Genomic DNA, 13,257 nt, shown 5'->3' on the forward strand with positions numbered 1-13,257 from the left:
GCCCGCAGGGTCAGAAGCACCCCTTGGCCTCGGGGGCTAGAGACAGGGTTCCCCCAGACCTCCTCGGGGAATGGAAGCCTGGGTCCTGTGTGAGCCATCTCGAGGGCTACCCCTCTGCTTGGTGACATTTCTCATGGCCTCTCACTTTGCAGAGGTCTCTCCTGCAATGGGACCAGACAGGGGGTCAGAGGACAGATAGCCTGGGACAGAGATGCAGCCAGAGCTGCTGGCATGGGGGCCGCGGGGCATCGCGGGGCACGCCTTCCTCAACATGGGGGGTCAGGGGTCTCTCGGGTCCCTAAACTCACTGTGGGAGAGAGGGACGGAAACCTGGGCCTGGGGGACCTTTGCCCTGTGGGTCTCGAGTGACGATTTCAGCTTTTGAGGACAGAGAATCTGGCGTGATTTCAGGGAGGAAAAAAAACCCCTCCCCAAAACGGCGTGAGTGCTGCCTAATAAAGGCAGCTGCTGGACGGAGGGAAAACAGCCCTTTGAAAAAAAAAGCCTTTCATTAGAAAAATAATGCATTTCATCCAAATAAGGTAAAAATATTTGGAATGGGGCAGAAGTGAGCAGCAGGCAGCGCCTGTCAGGCCCTTTCTGGAAGGGAGAAGATTATTAAACTCAATTACAAAGTATTTTCGTAAAGTGTCTTTTAAGAGAGAACTCACCCTGGTGCTCAGAGGCTGCAGGATGGCCCTCTGGCCCCCAAGGTCTCGCTGGCTGCCCCGGGTGTTCGTGGGCTCTGCCTTGGGCAGGGTCCTCCGTTGGGCAGCCCCCGCTTCCCTGCTCCTTGTGATGCCCCCAGAACAGGCAAGGCAGCCGCTTCTGCCCTGTCCTCCCTGGCCAGTCGGCTTCCTTCCGTGAGGGCTGACCTGTCAGTGTCCTGGGACACCCTGGTGGGGAAAGGAAGCATTCTGAGTGAGGGGAGAGGGATGCCGAGCTTGTAAAATGTTTTTTTTCATACTGTGGAAGTTCATGTCAGATGTTCAAACAATCCAGCCCATATGGAAGGACTGGAGGGGACAGAAACCCCTCTTGGGTCTCTCCGCTTGGTTTCACAGGTGTGTGGTTGTAGTCTGTCTCTCTTTCTCTTTTTTAATAAAAACGGGAAGTTTCTTTTCGTGTTGTGTGACTTGCTTGTCTCCCTGAAAGTAAAGCGTGTGTGTCCATGGGGTACACATCAGTTGGGAGGAGAGGGCTTCTCTGGAAGGCGCCTCCCCCGGGACCCAGCCAGGACTTAGGTGCTGCTGCTTCTCGGGCTTTGGCCTAGAACCTGCCTCTCCTCTGGTGAGCCCTGCCTTAGACCCAGCCCTGCCCCACCCTGCCTCGCCCCGCCCCTGCTGCAGACCAAGACCCCAGTTCTGCCCACAGAGGGTGGAGGGCAGCAGATGGGACTGGCCTGACACCTGATCCTCAGGAGTGTGCTTAATCCTTAGTGTTTCTTCACCTGTTTGTTTAGAATTGTTTCTGCCAAGGCACCCAAAGAAGAGGGTCAGCATCTCCAGATAGCAGGCGGGAAGGCGCCAGGGAGACCCTGAAGGTGGCGGTGGCTCCAGCCTCAGGTGAAGCACTCACCTGGGCGTAGACCCAGTCCTGACTGACCCCTCCCTGCCCTGGACCCCTCTCTGGCCCCTGCTTCTTCATCCTGCACAGGTGTGGCCCATCCCGGGATCAGTAACCCCCTGCTAAGGTCAGACATCTCCAGGGTGCCTGAGATGATGGTGTGTGACCACCACCTTCTCCCCCGAGAACTGGCCCAGCCCCTACCCAAGCCAGGCCCTCCCTCTGTTCTGCTCTAATCCAGAAGTGGAGTTTAAATCTCCAGCCGTGTCGTGCTTTTCCCTGAGTGGTGAACAAACCTTACCAGTTTACTTTCGTCAAGCACTTTAAAGCTCGTGCTGTCCTAGAAGGATGTGAGATTTTATCATTTCATAAGGAGGCTGCCTGAAGCCTTCCCTGGCCTGACACGTCTGGGAGGACCTTCTTCATAATGATGAGGCCATGTTTAAAACTCATCTTGGACACTCAGGTGTCCAGCCCGCCCATCCTAGCCCAGTAGGTCCGGGAGGCTGTTTCCAGGGTGCCCTGTAGACCCAGTGTGCGGCAGCCAGGCTGGGGGTCTTCTGTGGGGAAAAGGCCTTGGACTTTCTGAGGCCCCGATGTCTCTCCCAAGTAGCGTGGGTGTGGGGCTCACAGGAGGAGAAGCCGCTGGGTCCGGGCCTGTGCTGGCTGTGTGCCTCTGGGAGGTGTGCCCCTGGGAGGCACGTCCCGTCCACCCCCTAAGGTGGGGCAGCTCCTCCAGTGAGGGTGGCACAGGCCCGGCCCCTGTTCATTCCCCAGGGCGCCAGCTGGTCCGAGGGGACCTGCTTCCTGGGGGGCAACAGCACTTCACTACCCCTGTGCCCTGGCCCTGGACCAAGGCTCCCCGAGGGGCCAAAGCCACCTCTCATGAAGGCAAACGGGACAACAGGCTGTCTTGGCTCGGGGTCCAGGTGGGCTGAGGCCCGGTTGCCCAGGAATGCCGAGGCCCGACTCCCATGGGTGACTCAGCCACTGGTAGCACCCAAGCAGGGCCAGGTCGTGGGAGGTGGGCAGGCCACGAGCCTGTGCAGCTGGTTCTGGCTCTTTCCAAGAGGTTACAAAACTCTTGAATTTGCCCCAGTTTGGGTGTAGGAGCATCACACCACCACAGCTAATTAAACCTCAGAATGAAAATGTTTTACTGCAATTCCTACTGAGTCCAACAAGCCACACGGAGTCCTGTGGGACCCAGGCCCCTGAACCCTGGGGCGGGGCTATGCCCCCCTGCAGGCCCCTCCCTCCTTGGGGCGGGTCATCCGGCCTCAGGGGGCGGTCCCTGGGGCTCAGGGCTGTGGGCTGACCTGGGTGCAGCTTCCTCCTGTGTCCCAGGCCCCTGTCTCCCTGAGAGTCTTCTGAGGAGTGCCCTGAGGCCCATCTCACCCTTCCCTGGGCCCTGTCTTGTCCTGAGTGGAGCTTAAAAGCTTGCCCTGCCCTCAGGTAGGCTGAGCCTCCTCTTTACCCACGTATGGGTCTCCCAAGGTCCATCTGGCCCCAGGAGACCTGGAGGCAGCTACAGAGGGGGCAGTTTTGGGGAGTCTATCCCAAGTCCCTGTCCTTCCCCACCAATCCTCCACCTGGAGTTGGAGCCTCTGTAGGCCTTGCCCCCGCGGCAGGGCCCAGATGGAGCCCTGTGGTCATAGCACCCACCCACCCGGCTGAGGGCTGAGGTCCGAGCCTGGCTCCCTGCCTCCCCTCAGGCCCCGTGGGAAGACTGCTTGGCCCACCAGGGCCTGTGAAGCTCCAGTAATAGTTTTAATTTGTTGAACTTGTGTTTTATCCCATAAATTAGTCACTGTTTTATTTAACAGAATCGAGATATCCACAAACAATAGGCGAGTTCTAACTTGAACATTTTAATAAGACAGAAAAAAGTATATATTTTTGTGTCTGTTACAAACAATTTATGTAAATAGCCTGTGGGCTGCATTCCAGGAGGAAAGAAGAAAGGGAAGGGCCCTCTGTGCTGGGGCTGGGTTAGAGAAGAGGCTTTCACAGTGGAAAAGTGACCATGTTGAGTGGGGCCCTGGGAGCGGTGCAGCCCCCTCGCCCACGCCCCCTTGCGGTCCTGGGTGAGGAGGTGACACCTGGCTGAGGTGTCACCTTCCAGCCCCTCCCTCCCTCCCCAGGAAAGGGGTGACCTCCTTGCCAGGATGTGACATCAAGTGAGATGCTCCATCTTTGAAGGCAGAGGAGCCTGGAGGCCCAGCACATGTCACATCTCCTCCCCTAGGCCCTGAACGCCTGGCCTCCTGGAAGGAGGTGAACTCAGGACAAGGCTGGCAGGATGGTGCAGAGGAGGAGGTTTACTGAGACGCAGGCCACCACCTACAAGTGTCAGGGCTCAGGAGGCGGGAGGCCTGCTCTGGGCGGGGCCTGACTGGAGTGCTTTCACCACCCGTGCTTCTGAGGGAGCCCCAGCCATGGTGCCACCGGAGCTGGCAACTCGGGCCTGGGGCTGGTGGCTACAGACCCAGGCATCGGCCCCCTCCGGCTCTGCCCCTGTGTGCTCCTGGCAGGAGCCGAGCCAGCATCCGGATCGGATCCGGGTACGCGCTGTTCCCAGTCCGGGCAGGTCCCTGCAGGAAGGAGGAAGGAGCCGAGGGAGGAGGCAGAGGGAGGACCCTGCCAAGCGCCTGCCCAGTAGCCCTGGCTGCTTGGGGAGAGGGCTGGACAGGGTGGGGGCCCGGGAGCCCCTGGCACCGTGCTGGAGGCCCGAGGCGTCTAGGCCAGGTAGCTTCTGAGCCTCCATGGGGCCTTCAGGCAGGGCCGGGCCCAAGCCCCCCACTGTCTGTTCCCAGTCACCGGGGAGCACTTGGCCCCATCCCAGAGGTGAAACTGGGCTGCCCCCTTCCCTCCCAGAGCTGAAGGGTGACCGACACCCTCCTCCCCTCCCTGCCTTGGCACAGGGTGCCCAGGCCTCCAAGGAGGCTGTGCCGCCCTGGACAGCTAGGTCGCTGCCAGCCGCTTGGGGCTGATTTCAAAAATTAAAGATAACTTGATAGATTTTTTTTTTCCAGTTTTTATTGAGTGAAAATGTCAAACCTTGCATCAGTCATGCAAAAAAAAAAAAATCAAATAAATAAAACACATATATTAAATTTCTAATAGCACTAAATTCAAGTGGAAAAATATTCAGTTCTTAATAACCAGGTGCCGAGGAGACCAGATTCAAGTAATCAGAGCACACGCTGTTCAGTTCGGTTTTCACGTTCTGCATTTTTGTCTCAAAACCTCTCTATATATCTCTATATATCTATATATGTATATACATATAGATATATACACACACATATGTGCATACATATTATTTTATATTTATATATATACACATACATAGTTATAAAACATTAAAAAGAGCATTGGTGGATCAAGCATTGTTTTCCCCACAGAAAGAAAATAAAACAAAAATTACACATTAAAATTCAAAATGAGCTAGCAATGGCTTATAGTCCTAGTGTGCAATATGAAGGTTACAAAAGGCTAGACTTCGCACTGTCGGCATCTTCTTTTTTTTTCTTTTTTTTTTTTGATTTTGCTACATTGAAAAAAATTTTTTTTTTTTCCTTTACAAAACTCCTTCCACAGACTCCACGGTTCTGTGGTCGGGCACAAAGTCTGGGCGAATGCTCAGCAGCAGCACATGGTGCCCACAGAATTCAGGAGGCTCTGGTAGGGGCTGTTCTAGAAAACCACTTGTTTCCTGTTGAATCAGGTACATCCGTCTCACCACTCCTCCCTCCTGCTCTCTCCAGTTCAGATGGTCCTGGCTTTCTGGCTGTGGGCAACCAAGAGGACAAAAAAAAAAAAAAAAAAAAAAAAATGGGAAGAAAAGAAAAAAAAAAAAGGAAACAACTGCCCTGTCCCCCTCCAACAGCCGGGTCAGGCTTCCCCTGGAGACCCAGGGGTAGGAGGCTATGGGTGACAGCCCCTCCCCCAGGCTGGACCTAGAGCTCTCCCTGTGGCATGTCACAGGGTCCAACTAAGATGGGGCAGGTGGCCTGACCTGGAGAGAAGGAGAACAGGAGAGGCCTTGGGCAGTGTGCCCTCGGTCCCTGTCGCCATCAGAGCCATCGGCTGGGTGTGAGCCAGGCAGGTGGGGGCCGGCTCTGGGGTAGGTGACCTCATCGTTGAAAAGGGAGGTGATGGGGGACAGGGGTGTATTTTGCAAAGGGAACCAAATCTGGGTGGGTTGAGCCAGCAAAGAAGTATCCCAAACAAAATAATAAAACAAACTGGAAAAAAAAAAAAAGCCCTATAAAGCCACACGCATAACCAATAGAGAAAAACTCAAATGTTAAATTAACTACAAACTTGTATCAACAATAATAGTCCTTTTTTCTTGTCTCTACAAAATTCAAGTTAAAAGTTGGAATCACGCAGCTCCCATCAGTGCTAGTGTAAAGACAGACAGCCTCAACCTGGTTAAGGCCTCTAACTAAACGCTAAACGAAACCCCACGTGAGCAATTGCACTCGGGTCTCCAACCTCAGGGCTGGTCCGGAGGCGGTCTGTGCTCTGGGCGCCCGCCTGCTTTTTTTCTTTTGTTCTGTGTAGAATAATAAACCTTTACAGGAAAAATACTGTACAACTTCCTCGAATTTTTTTCCATGTTGACTATTAAAGCCCCAAACTGTCGCATCCTTCCTGTTTTTACCACCTGGGTGGCGGAGACCCCCTGAGGGCACAACACCCCAGCACCGGCTGGCAGGCAGCGGGTAGGCCGAGGCGCCCCCTTCCCAGGCCCCAGCCCTTGGGGCGGACACCCGGCCAGGCCCCCGCATTGGGGGCCGAGTGCCCCGGAGCCGTCAGCTCGGCCAGTTCCAGGAGGTTCCCTCCGCGGTCCCTGTGGGTCACCCGCCGGCCGCCTCCTGCCCCGCCCTCCCCCGGGGCCAGGAGGGAGGGTCTTAGCTGCACGAATGGGAGGCCCTGCAGATGCTACAGGTGCCCGCCCGCCTCCGGGGGTGCGGAGCGGGGGTCACGGTGACCCTCAGCGCCCGTCCCAGCCCTGAGCAATGAGGAATCCCAGCGGCGCGGCGTGGGGTGGGGGGTGGGGGGCGGCGGGATCGGCTCCCGCCTCACCCTCCGGGGCCCCTGTCCCACCCCGGACAAGAGCACCTTCTGTTTCCCTGAAGAAGATCCCCGGACCGCGGCGGAGGCGGGTCCCGCCCGGGCAGCTTCTGTCCTGCCGGCCGCAGAGCTGCCGCGCGGGAGGGCGGGCGCGGGGGCGGCCCCGAAGCACCAGAGGGAGGCCCCCCCGCCTCTGTCCTGAGACGGACTCGGGGTCCGGAAGCACCGGCGGGGCGCACTGGCCCACTCAGGCCGGAGCGCCTCCCGACGCCGGGACGCGGCCGACACCTAGCTCTGGACAAGGGAAGCTTTACAGATAAATACCGTTTCTTACAAAATTAATAATAATAATAATAATAGCAATAGAATAAAGCGGCAAGATCCCGAGGGCGCCGCGCGCGCCAGGCCCCCCGACGCGCCACCTGCCCGGCGGCTACGGGGAGGCGGCGGCGGGCGCGGGGCCGGGGGGCGCGGGGGCGCCGAGGGCCGCCAGCTCCGGGCTCCGCGCCCCCGGCCCCGCCGCCACGGCCGGCGCCTCGGGCAGCGACTCCTCCGAGTCGGTGCGCAGGTCCTCGTCGTCGTCGTCCTCGTCCTCCTCGTCGTCGTCCTCGTCGTCCTCCTCGTCGTCGTCCTCGTCGTCGTCCGCCTCCTCCTCGTTCAGCTCCAGCTCCTCCTCGTCGTCCTCCTGCGACGACTCGCCGGCCGCGGGGCCGGGCACGGCGGGGCCGACGCGGGGCCCCGGGGCGTCGGGCGGGCCGGGGTCGTCGCTGGGCCCCAGCGCCGGGCCGGGCAGGAAGAGCAGGGCGGCGGCGGCGGGCTCGGCACCGGGCGGGGGCGCGCCGTCCAGGCCGGCGGCGGCGGCGGCGGCGGGGCCGGGCGCGGGGCCCTCGGGGCCGGGGGAGGCGGCGGGCGGCTCGCCGCGCTCCTGCTTCTCGTGCTTGCGCTTGTGCGAGTCCATCTGCGACATGCCCACGACCGTATGGCGGCAGCCGGGGTAGGTGCAGTGGAAGTGCGAGCACTTGAGCTTGTACTTGCAGTCGGGCACGCCGCAGTCGGCGCTCGAGCTGAACTGGCAGAAGCCCGCCGCGCTGATCACGTCCTGCTTGCCGTGGTGCTTGCGGTGCGCGGTGACCTTGGTGCTGTCGGTGCAGCGGAAGCGGCAGCGCAGGCAGTGGAAGTGCGTGCTGCTCCCCGAAAAGGGGCAGTCGGCGAAGTGGCAGCTGAGCGAGGCCTTGAAGCGCTTGAAGTCGTCCAGCACCAGGTTGTCCACGCGGTCGTGGTGCTGCGCGTGCTTGTACATGTGCGTGCGCCCGCAGAACTTGTAGCCGCAGTTCTCGCGCGTGCAATGGTAGTGGGTGACCTTGAGCGAGAACTGGCAGGCCGCGTCCTTGCAGTCCTCGTATAGGTCGAAGCGCCGGAAGCCCTCGAGCATCATGCCCTCGTCCAACATCTTCCGCGAGGAAGCAGTCTTGCGCCGCTTGCCGAACGGAGACATGTCCTCAATGATCCAGAAGCGCTTTTTGGCCCCGGAGGCTGTCGGCATGGAGATGGTGTTCCCTGGGGAGAGGGGCTTGGTCAGCACGGGCACCATGCCCAGGATCACACTCGTGGCCCCTGATCCTGGCCCGCTGGCCAGGGGGCTGCACTTGAGGACAACCCCTTGGTTCCCTGTGGCTCTGCAGGCCTCTTTCGTGACCCAACCCCCAGGATAGTCGGGGGAGCCCCAGGCTTCCCCCTTAAGTCATCCCTGTCTGCAGGCTGACCGCACAGGCGTCCACCCTCGTGGGTGGCAGAGCATGCAGCTCTGGGCGATGTGGTGGCTGCTTCCTGGCCCGTTTGGGTGGGAAGTGAGGACACGTCCTGGCGCTAATTGAAGCTGAAGGGGGAATCTAGGTCGGCAGTGTAATTACCCAAGTTGGACCGGGGCCAGACGCCATCACGCGCCTGCCTCTAATGAGGGACAGGCCGGCTCCTTCTCCCTCCCACTAACCAGTTTCCTGGGCTGCCGGCCTGTCTGCGCCTGGAACCAGCCTGTTTGCCACAGGGACACCGAGCGCCTTGGAACTGTTTGCAGCAGTAACTCCCTGCCCGGTGTGCAACCTTCTCCTTGGTACCAGAAGGTTCTTTAATGTCTTGGGCTGGGAGAGGGCAGCTCTGCTGAGCAGCAAGGACTGGAGCACAGGTTTGGCCGGCCGATGGGCCGCACTTGTGCTCTCCCACCTGGTCCCAGCTGCCTCGCTGGGCTCAGGATGCCCTGTTACTGCCCACGACTGCACTTTTCGGTCAAGCATCCGTGACCACTTTCTGCACAGGCAGCTGGGGAAAGGGCGGCTGTCCCGGTCACTCCCTGCTCCACCCCCAGGCCTGGCCCCCCCACAGCAGGCAGGGTGGGCACCCTCCAGGCTCCCCCAATGCGTTGACCCACCCAGTCCTCCCTGAACCTGTCTAGAACACCCACCTCAGGCGTCAGGCTTCAGTACCACCCATTTTGGGAACAGACCCAATCCTCCCCCATCCTGGCCCCTCAGCAGGTGGAGAGAAACAACGACTGTGATGGACTGGGATACCTAACATGAGGCAAGGGAGGGTCTGGGGCCTGGGGATCCAGGTGGGTCAGGAGTAGCTGCTTTGGATCTGAAGTCACTGGTTATGCCAGAGACAGAACAGGGGCTGAACACCATGAGGGGGACCCCTCTGTCGTGCTCTTTGCCAACACCCTGGGGAAGAACAAATGGAAGGGGCAGAGGCAGAGTTGGGATGGTGCAGCAAAGGGCAGGGGCGGGCAGGTCCCATGCCTGACGGGCAGTAGGTACAGGGTGAGGCCAGGAGCCACCTCTGCTATGAAGCACTGCCCAGGGCTCAGGCCTTGTCCTGTGTGGCTCCAGGAATGGGGGTTCAGCCTGGTGTCAGGACCCTCCAAACCTGGGCGGGTCCCAGACATCAGGAGCTTTCCAAGAAAATCTCTGTCCCTCCCTCATCCTGGGTCCTGGGTGAATGCCCCAGAGCTCGGGGGACAGGCTCTGCTTTGCTGCAGGATTGGGGGAAGTGGGGTGGGCATGGCCATCTCGGGGTTCTGGCCAGTGGCTGAGATGGGGTGAGCCCCAGGGAGCCCTAGTGGTGATGTTCTGGCCTGCTCGGTGCCGAGCAGGAACCGAGAGAAGGTATCCTCGGGACAGGGGCCAGGCTCTCTCGTCTCAGGCGGGGTGGGGGAGAGGTGGGGCTGGGCTGTGAGGAGAGCAGGGTGGCCCTGTCCTTGGCCTGGCAGGCCACAGACAAGGGCCAGATCCTGGACCATGGCCTTGGGGCTCGGCCAGGGTGATAAGACAGCGGTGGAGAAGGTGTGTGTGAGTTACCTGCGGCGTCCTGAACTAGGGGGGCGTCACTTTTTACTGGAGATGGAGTGGCAGTGACAGGCGGGAAGCTGGGCGGGCTGCTGATGGGGTGGGCCAGGCCCCGGGTGGCTCCGAGAGTGGCACTGAGCAGAGAGTATGAGAGACAGGGTGGAGAAAAGAGGCATGGGAGGGAGGGGAGGGGCGCCCGGAGCACGGCCGGAGAGAAGGATGGGGTCAGCGGGGGCTGCGGAGCCCCGCGGGCAGCCTCGTCACCGGCAGCAGCAGGAAGAGGAAGAGGAGGAGGAGGAGGAGCCGGGCAGCCTGGAGAGGGTGGAGAAAAGCAGAAAAAAAAAAAAAAAAGAAAACCAAAACAAAGAACAAACAAACAAAAGAACCAAGATGAGAAACCCAATGGCAGAAGCAAGTATGATATGAAAATACGTGGACAGATGAGCAGACAGATGCCACGAAGAAGAGAGGGGAGGGGGTGGCAGAGGAAAGAGACTGGGAGGGCGTGGCAGTGCAGGGGGCATCATGGCAGGCTGGGGAGGGCCCATGGGGAGGACCCCACTCTGGGGCCCAGGGACTGTGCTGGGGACCACGGCAGAGAGACCAGAGGAGGGGCCAGGGCTGGGTGGGGCCCACCTGCCCCTCTGGCTGTAGCTCTCAGCTCAAGCCTGGGTCCTCTCCTGGAAACGGAAGCCGAGGGCAGAGTGCAGGGGAGGTGGGCAGGGCGGCAGCAGGTGGGGACCCATGTCCCACAGACCAGCTGGCCCAGCCACACACTGGTCTGTCCTCCTTTGAGGCCACTTGGCTAATGATGCTCCAGTCCTGAGCCAGACCTGGCACTGCTGGGCCTCAGGAGGAGGGGCCCATCCCAGGCCGGGTGCCTCCCAGACCCCCTGCGGCCCCGTCCTGGCTGCCTGCTCACCTGCCGCGGTGCTCTCATTGCCCACAGGGGTGCTGGAGCAGCTTCGGTCCATGGTGGAGGACTCGGAGGACATGGCGCCCGGGCTGCAGCCAGTATAATCCATGTACTCATCCGTCTCAGTGTCCATCAGGCTTGGGGGGCCCTGAAAGGAAGCAGGGGGGCCCTGAGCAAGCTGGGCTGGAGGCGGTGCTGCCCACAAGGGGCATGCAGTCACTTCCAGGGGCTGCCAGAGTGGGACACAGGTGATGCCCTTTGGCCCCCAGGCGGTGGAGGGGCGGCTCACCTGGGAGGAGGGCACGCGATCGAAGTTCTTCCCCAGCATCCTCCGCATGTGCTTCCGGGCGTGGGAGGTCATCTGGTGCTTGAGGAGGAAGGAGAACTGGCAGCCCTCCCGGATGCAGTGGAAGTGGCTGTTCACCTGGTTGTACTTGCAGCCTGTGGACACAGCCCCACTCAGCTGTGAGCTTCCCCTGTGGGCCAGCTGGCACTCATGGTACCCGCTGCATGGCGGGCACTGTTCTGGGCAAGGGCACACGTGCCAGGAAGATGGCGTCTGGGGAAGGGCACTTGCCCATGGTGGCGTTCCCCTGAGGAAACTCCCACCCTCCCCCACCCCCAGAAAGTCCTCAGCCACCTGGATGTCCAGAGCCTGGGTCTCCCCTCCAGTCTAGCATGGACTTGTGGGACGATGGCAGGCTGGCCCCCTCCCCTGTCCCGCACATTGAGAGGCCACGGGCTCCAGGGCAGGGGACCCTTGTGACCTGTCCACTTGATCAGCTGCCTCCCAGCATGCCATCTGTCCCCAGCTTTCCTCTGGGAACCCCAGGTGCTGCCTCCCACCCCCCAACCTTGTAGAGACGGCTGCAGACCGGCTGGCCCTCTGCCCCGCCCCCACCCACCTGGGTTTTGCTCTGGGCTGAGGACAAACAGAGCGGCCAGACTGAAATGGTATCAGCAGAGGGCAGGTGAAGGCCTGCCCGTTGCCATGGCACCTGAGCTGGCCAGGTGTCTTATATCATCCCCCAGCTTTGTTTTGGCCCCAGCTACCACCCAAAACACCCCAACTGAGTCAATAACGGCAACTACAGAATCCCAGACACCTGTAAGCTGAACCTAGGACCAGTATGGGTCACCGAGTGTTGATATCTGTTGCTGTGATAACCAGCCCTCTCTCAGGCTCTGAATTATTTTTGAATTAATACCTGAAGGAAAGGTTTGTTTCCTTTCATTTCTGGCAGTTGACTTTGAATCTCTCACCCTTCCCCTACATGATGGCCAGCTGGCTGCAGGCAGCAGCCCCCATCTGTACCCCCTGGACCCTGCAGCCGTGCACCTGAGTCACCTGAGCCCAGGTGTCTGCACCCAGCCTGCCTGGCTCCCACCTGCCTTCCAGTGTCCGGTCTCCTCCTGGGCAGATTACTGCCCCATGTCTGCACGTGACATGTGGCTCCATTCTGAGGCAAAAGCGTGGACTCTGCATGGAGCCTGCTCCCCACAGCATCCTGGGGCTGGAGCCAACGAGTCCTCAGGGAGGCCTTGTTCTGGGGCTGGGGGCAGCTTCCTGGCCAAGAACTCAGCTCTCAGCAGTGAAGTTAACTCTGAAGCTCCTGTCCCTGAGTTCAAGGTCACTTCCTTGCCCCCTGGCCGCCTCCTTCCAGGTCACCCCAGGTTACAAACGCCCTGGGCTGAACCGACCAAGTACCTGCTTGTCCCACCAGATCCCCAGCACCAAGCCTGGTGCCAGCCACAGTAGACAAAGAAGACCTCAGCTGCCACTTGTACCCCCCACCCCCTGCACCTCCTGTAACAGCAAAGAGTCTGGCCCATGGCTGCTCTTCAATAAACCTCTGCTGAGGACTTCCCTGATGGTCCAGTGGTTATGAATCCACCTGCCAGTGCAGGGAATGGGTTTTGACCTCTGGTCAGGAGACTAAGATCCCACGTGCCATGGAGCAAATAAGCCTGAGAGCCGCAACTACTGAGCCTGAACACCTAGAGCCTGTGTTCTGCAACAAAACAACCGCATTGCCAAGCCCATGTGCCATAATGAGAGAGTAGGCCCTTGCTCGCTGCAACTAAAGAAAGACCTCGCACAGCAAGAAGACCCAGCACAGTCAAATAAAAAAATAAAAAAAAATAAAATGTCTGCTGAGTGAGTGAACGAATGAACATCTCACGGCCCATTATGGATAAAAACTTCATCTTTAAAACCATGGATAGACATCCCAGGGCAGAGAATGTCAAGAATTTTGAAAACTTACCTGCAAGGCTCTCTTGAAAAGAAAAAGAAAAGAAACCAAGTCTGGAGACCAGAGATGAGGCTCCAGGCCATTTGCCCTGGGG

The 13,257-nt window shown here is 59.5% G+C and overlaps 1 protein-coding gene across 2 annotated transcripts in view; it reads right to left on the minus strand.

Annotated features, from left to right (window-relative positions):
• Positions 1 to 6,960: 6,960 nt before the first annotated feature.
• Positions 6,961 to 13,257, minus strand: part of CASZ1 (castor zinc finger 1) — a 152,078-nt gene continuing 145,781 nt past the window's right edge. For both annotated transcript variants that reach the window (XM_070474274.1, XM_070474273.1), the window contains 3 exons: positions 11,198 to 11,349; positions 10,915 to 11,056; positions 6,961 to 8,208 (listed from right to left, as the gene is read on the minus strand). In XM_070474274.1, coding sequence (XP_070330375.1) covers positions 7,085 to 8,208; positions 10,915 to 11,056; positions 11,198 to 11,349 — 1,418 coding nt within the window. In that variant the 3' untranslated portion in view covers positions 6,961 to 7,084. The remainder of the gene's footprint in view (positions 8,209 to 10,914; positions 11,057 to 11,197; positions 11,350 to 13,257) is intronic.

Source organism: Odocoileus virginianus, chromosome 11 (genome assembly GCF_023699985.2).
Source record: "Odocoileus virginianus isolate 20LAN1187 ecotype Illinois chromosome 11, Ovbor_1.2, whole genome shotgun sequence".
NCBI lineage: Eukaryota > Metazoa > Chordata > Mammalia > Artiodactyla > Cervidae > Odocoileus > Odocoileus virginianus.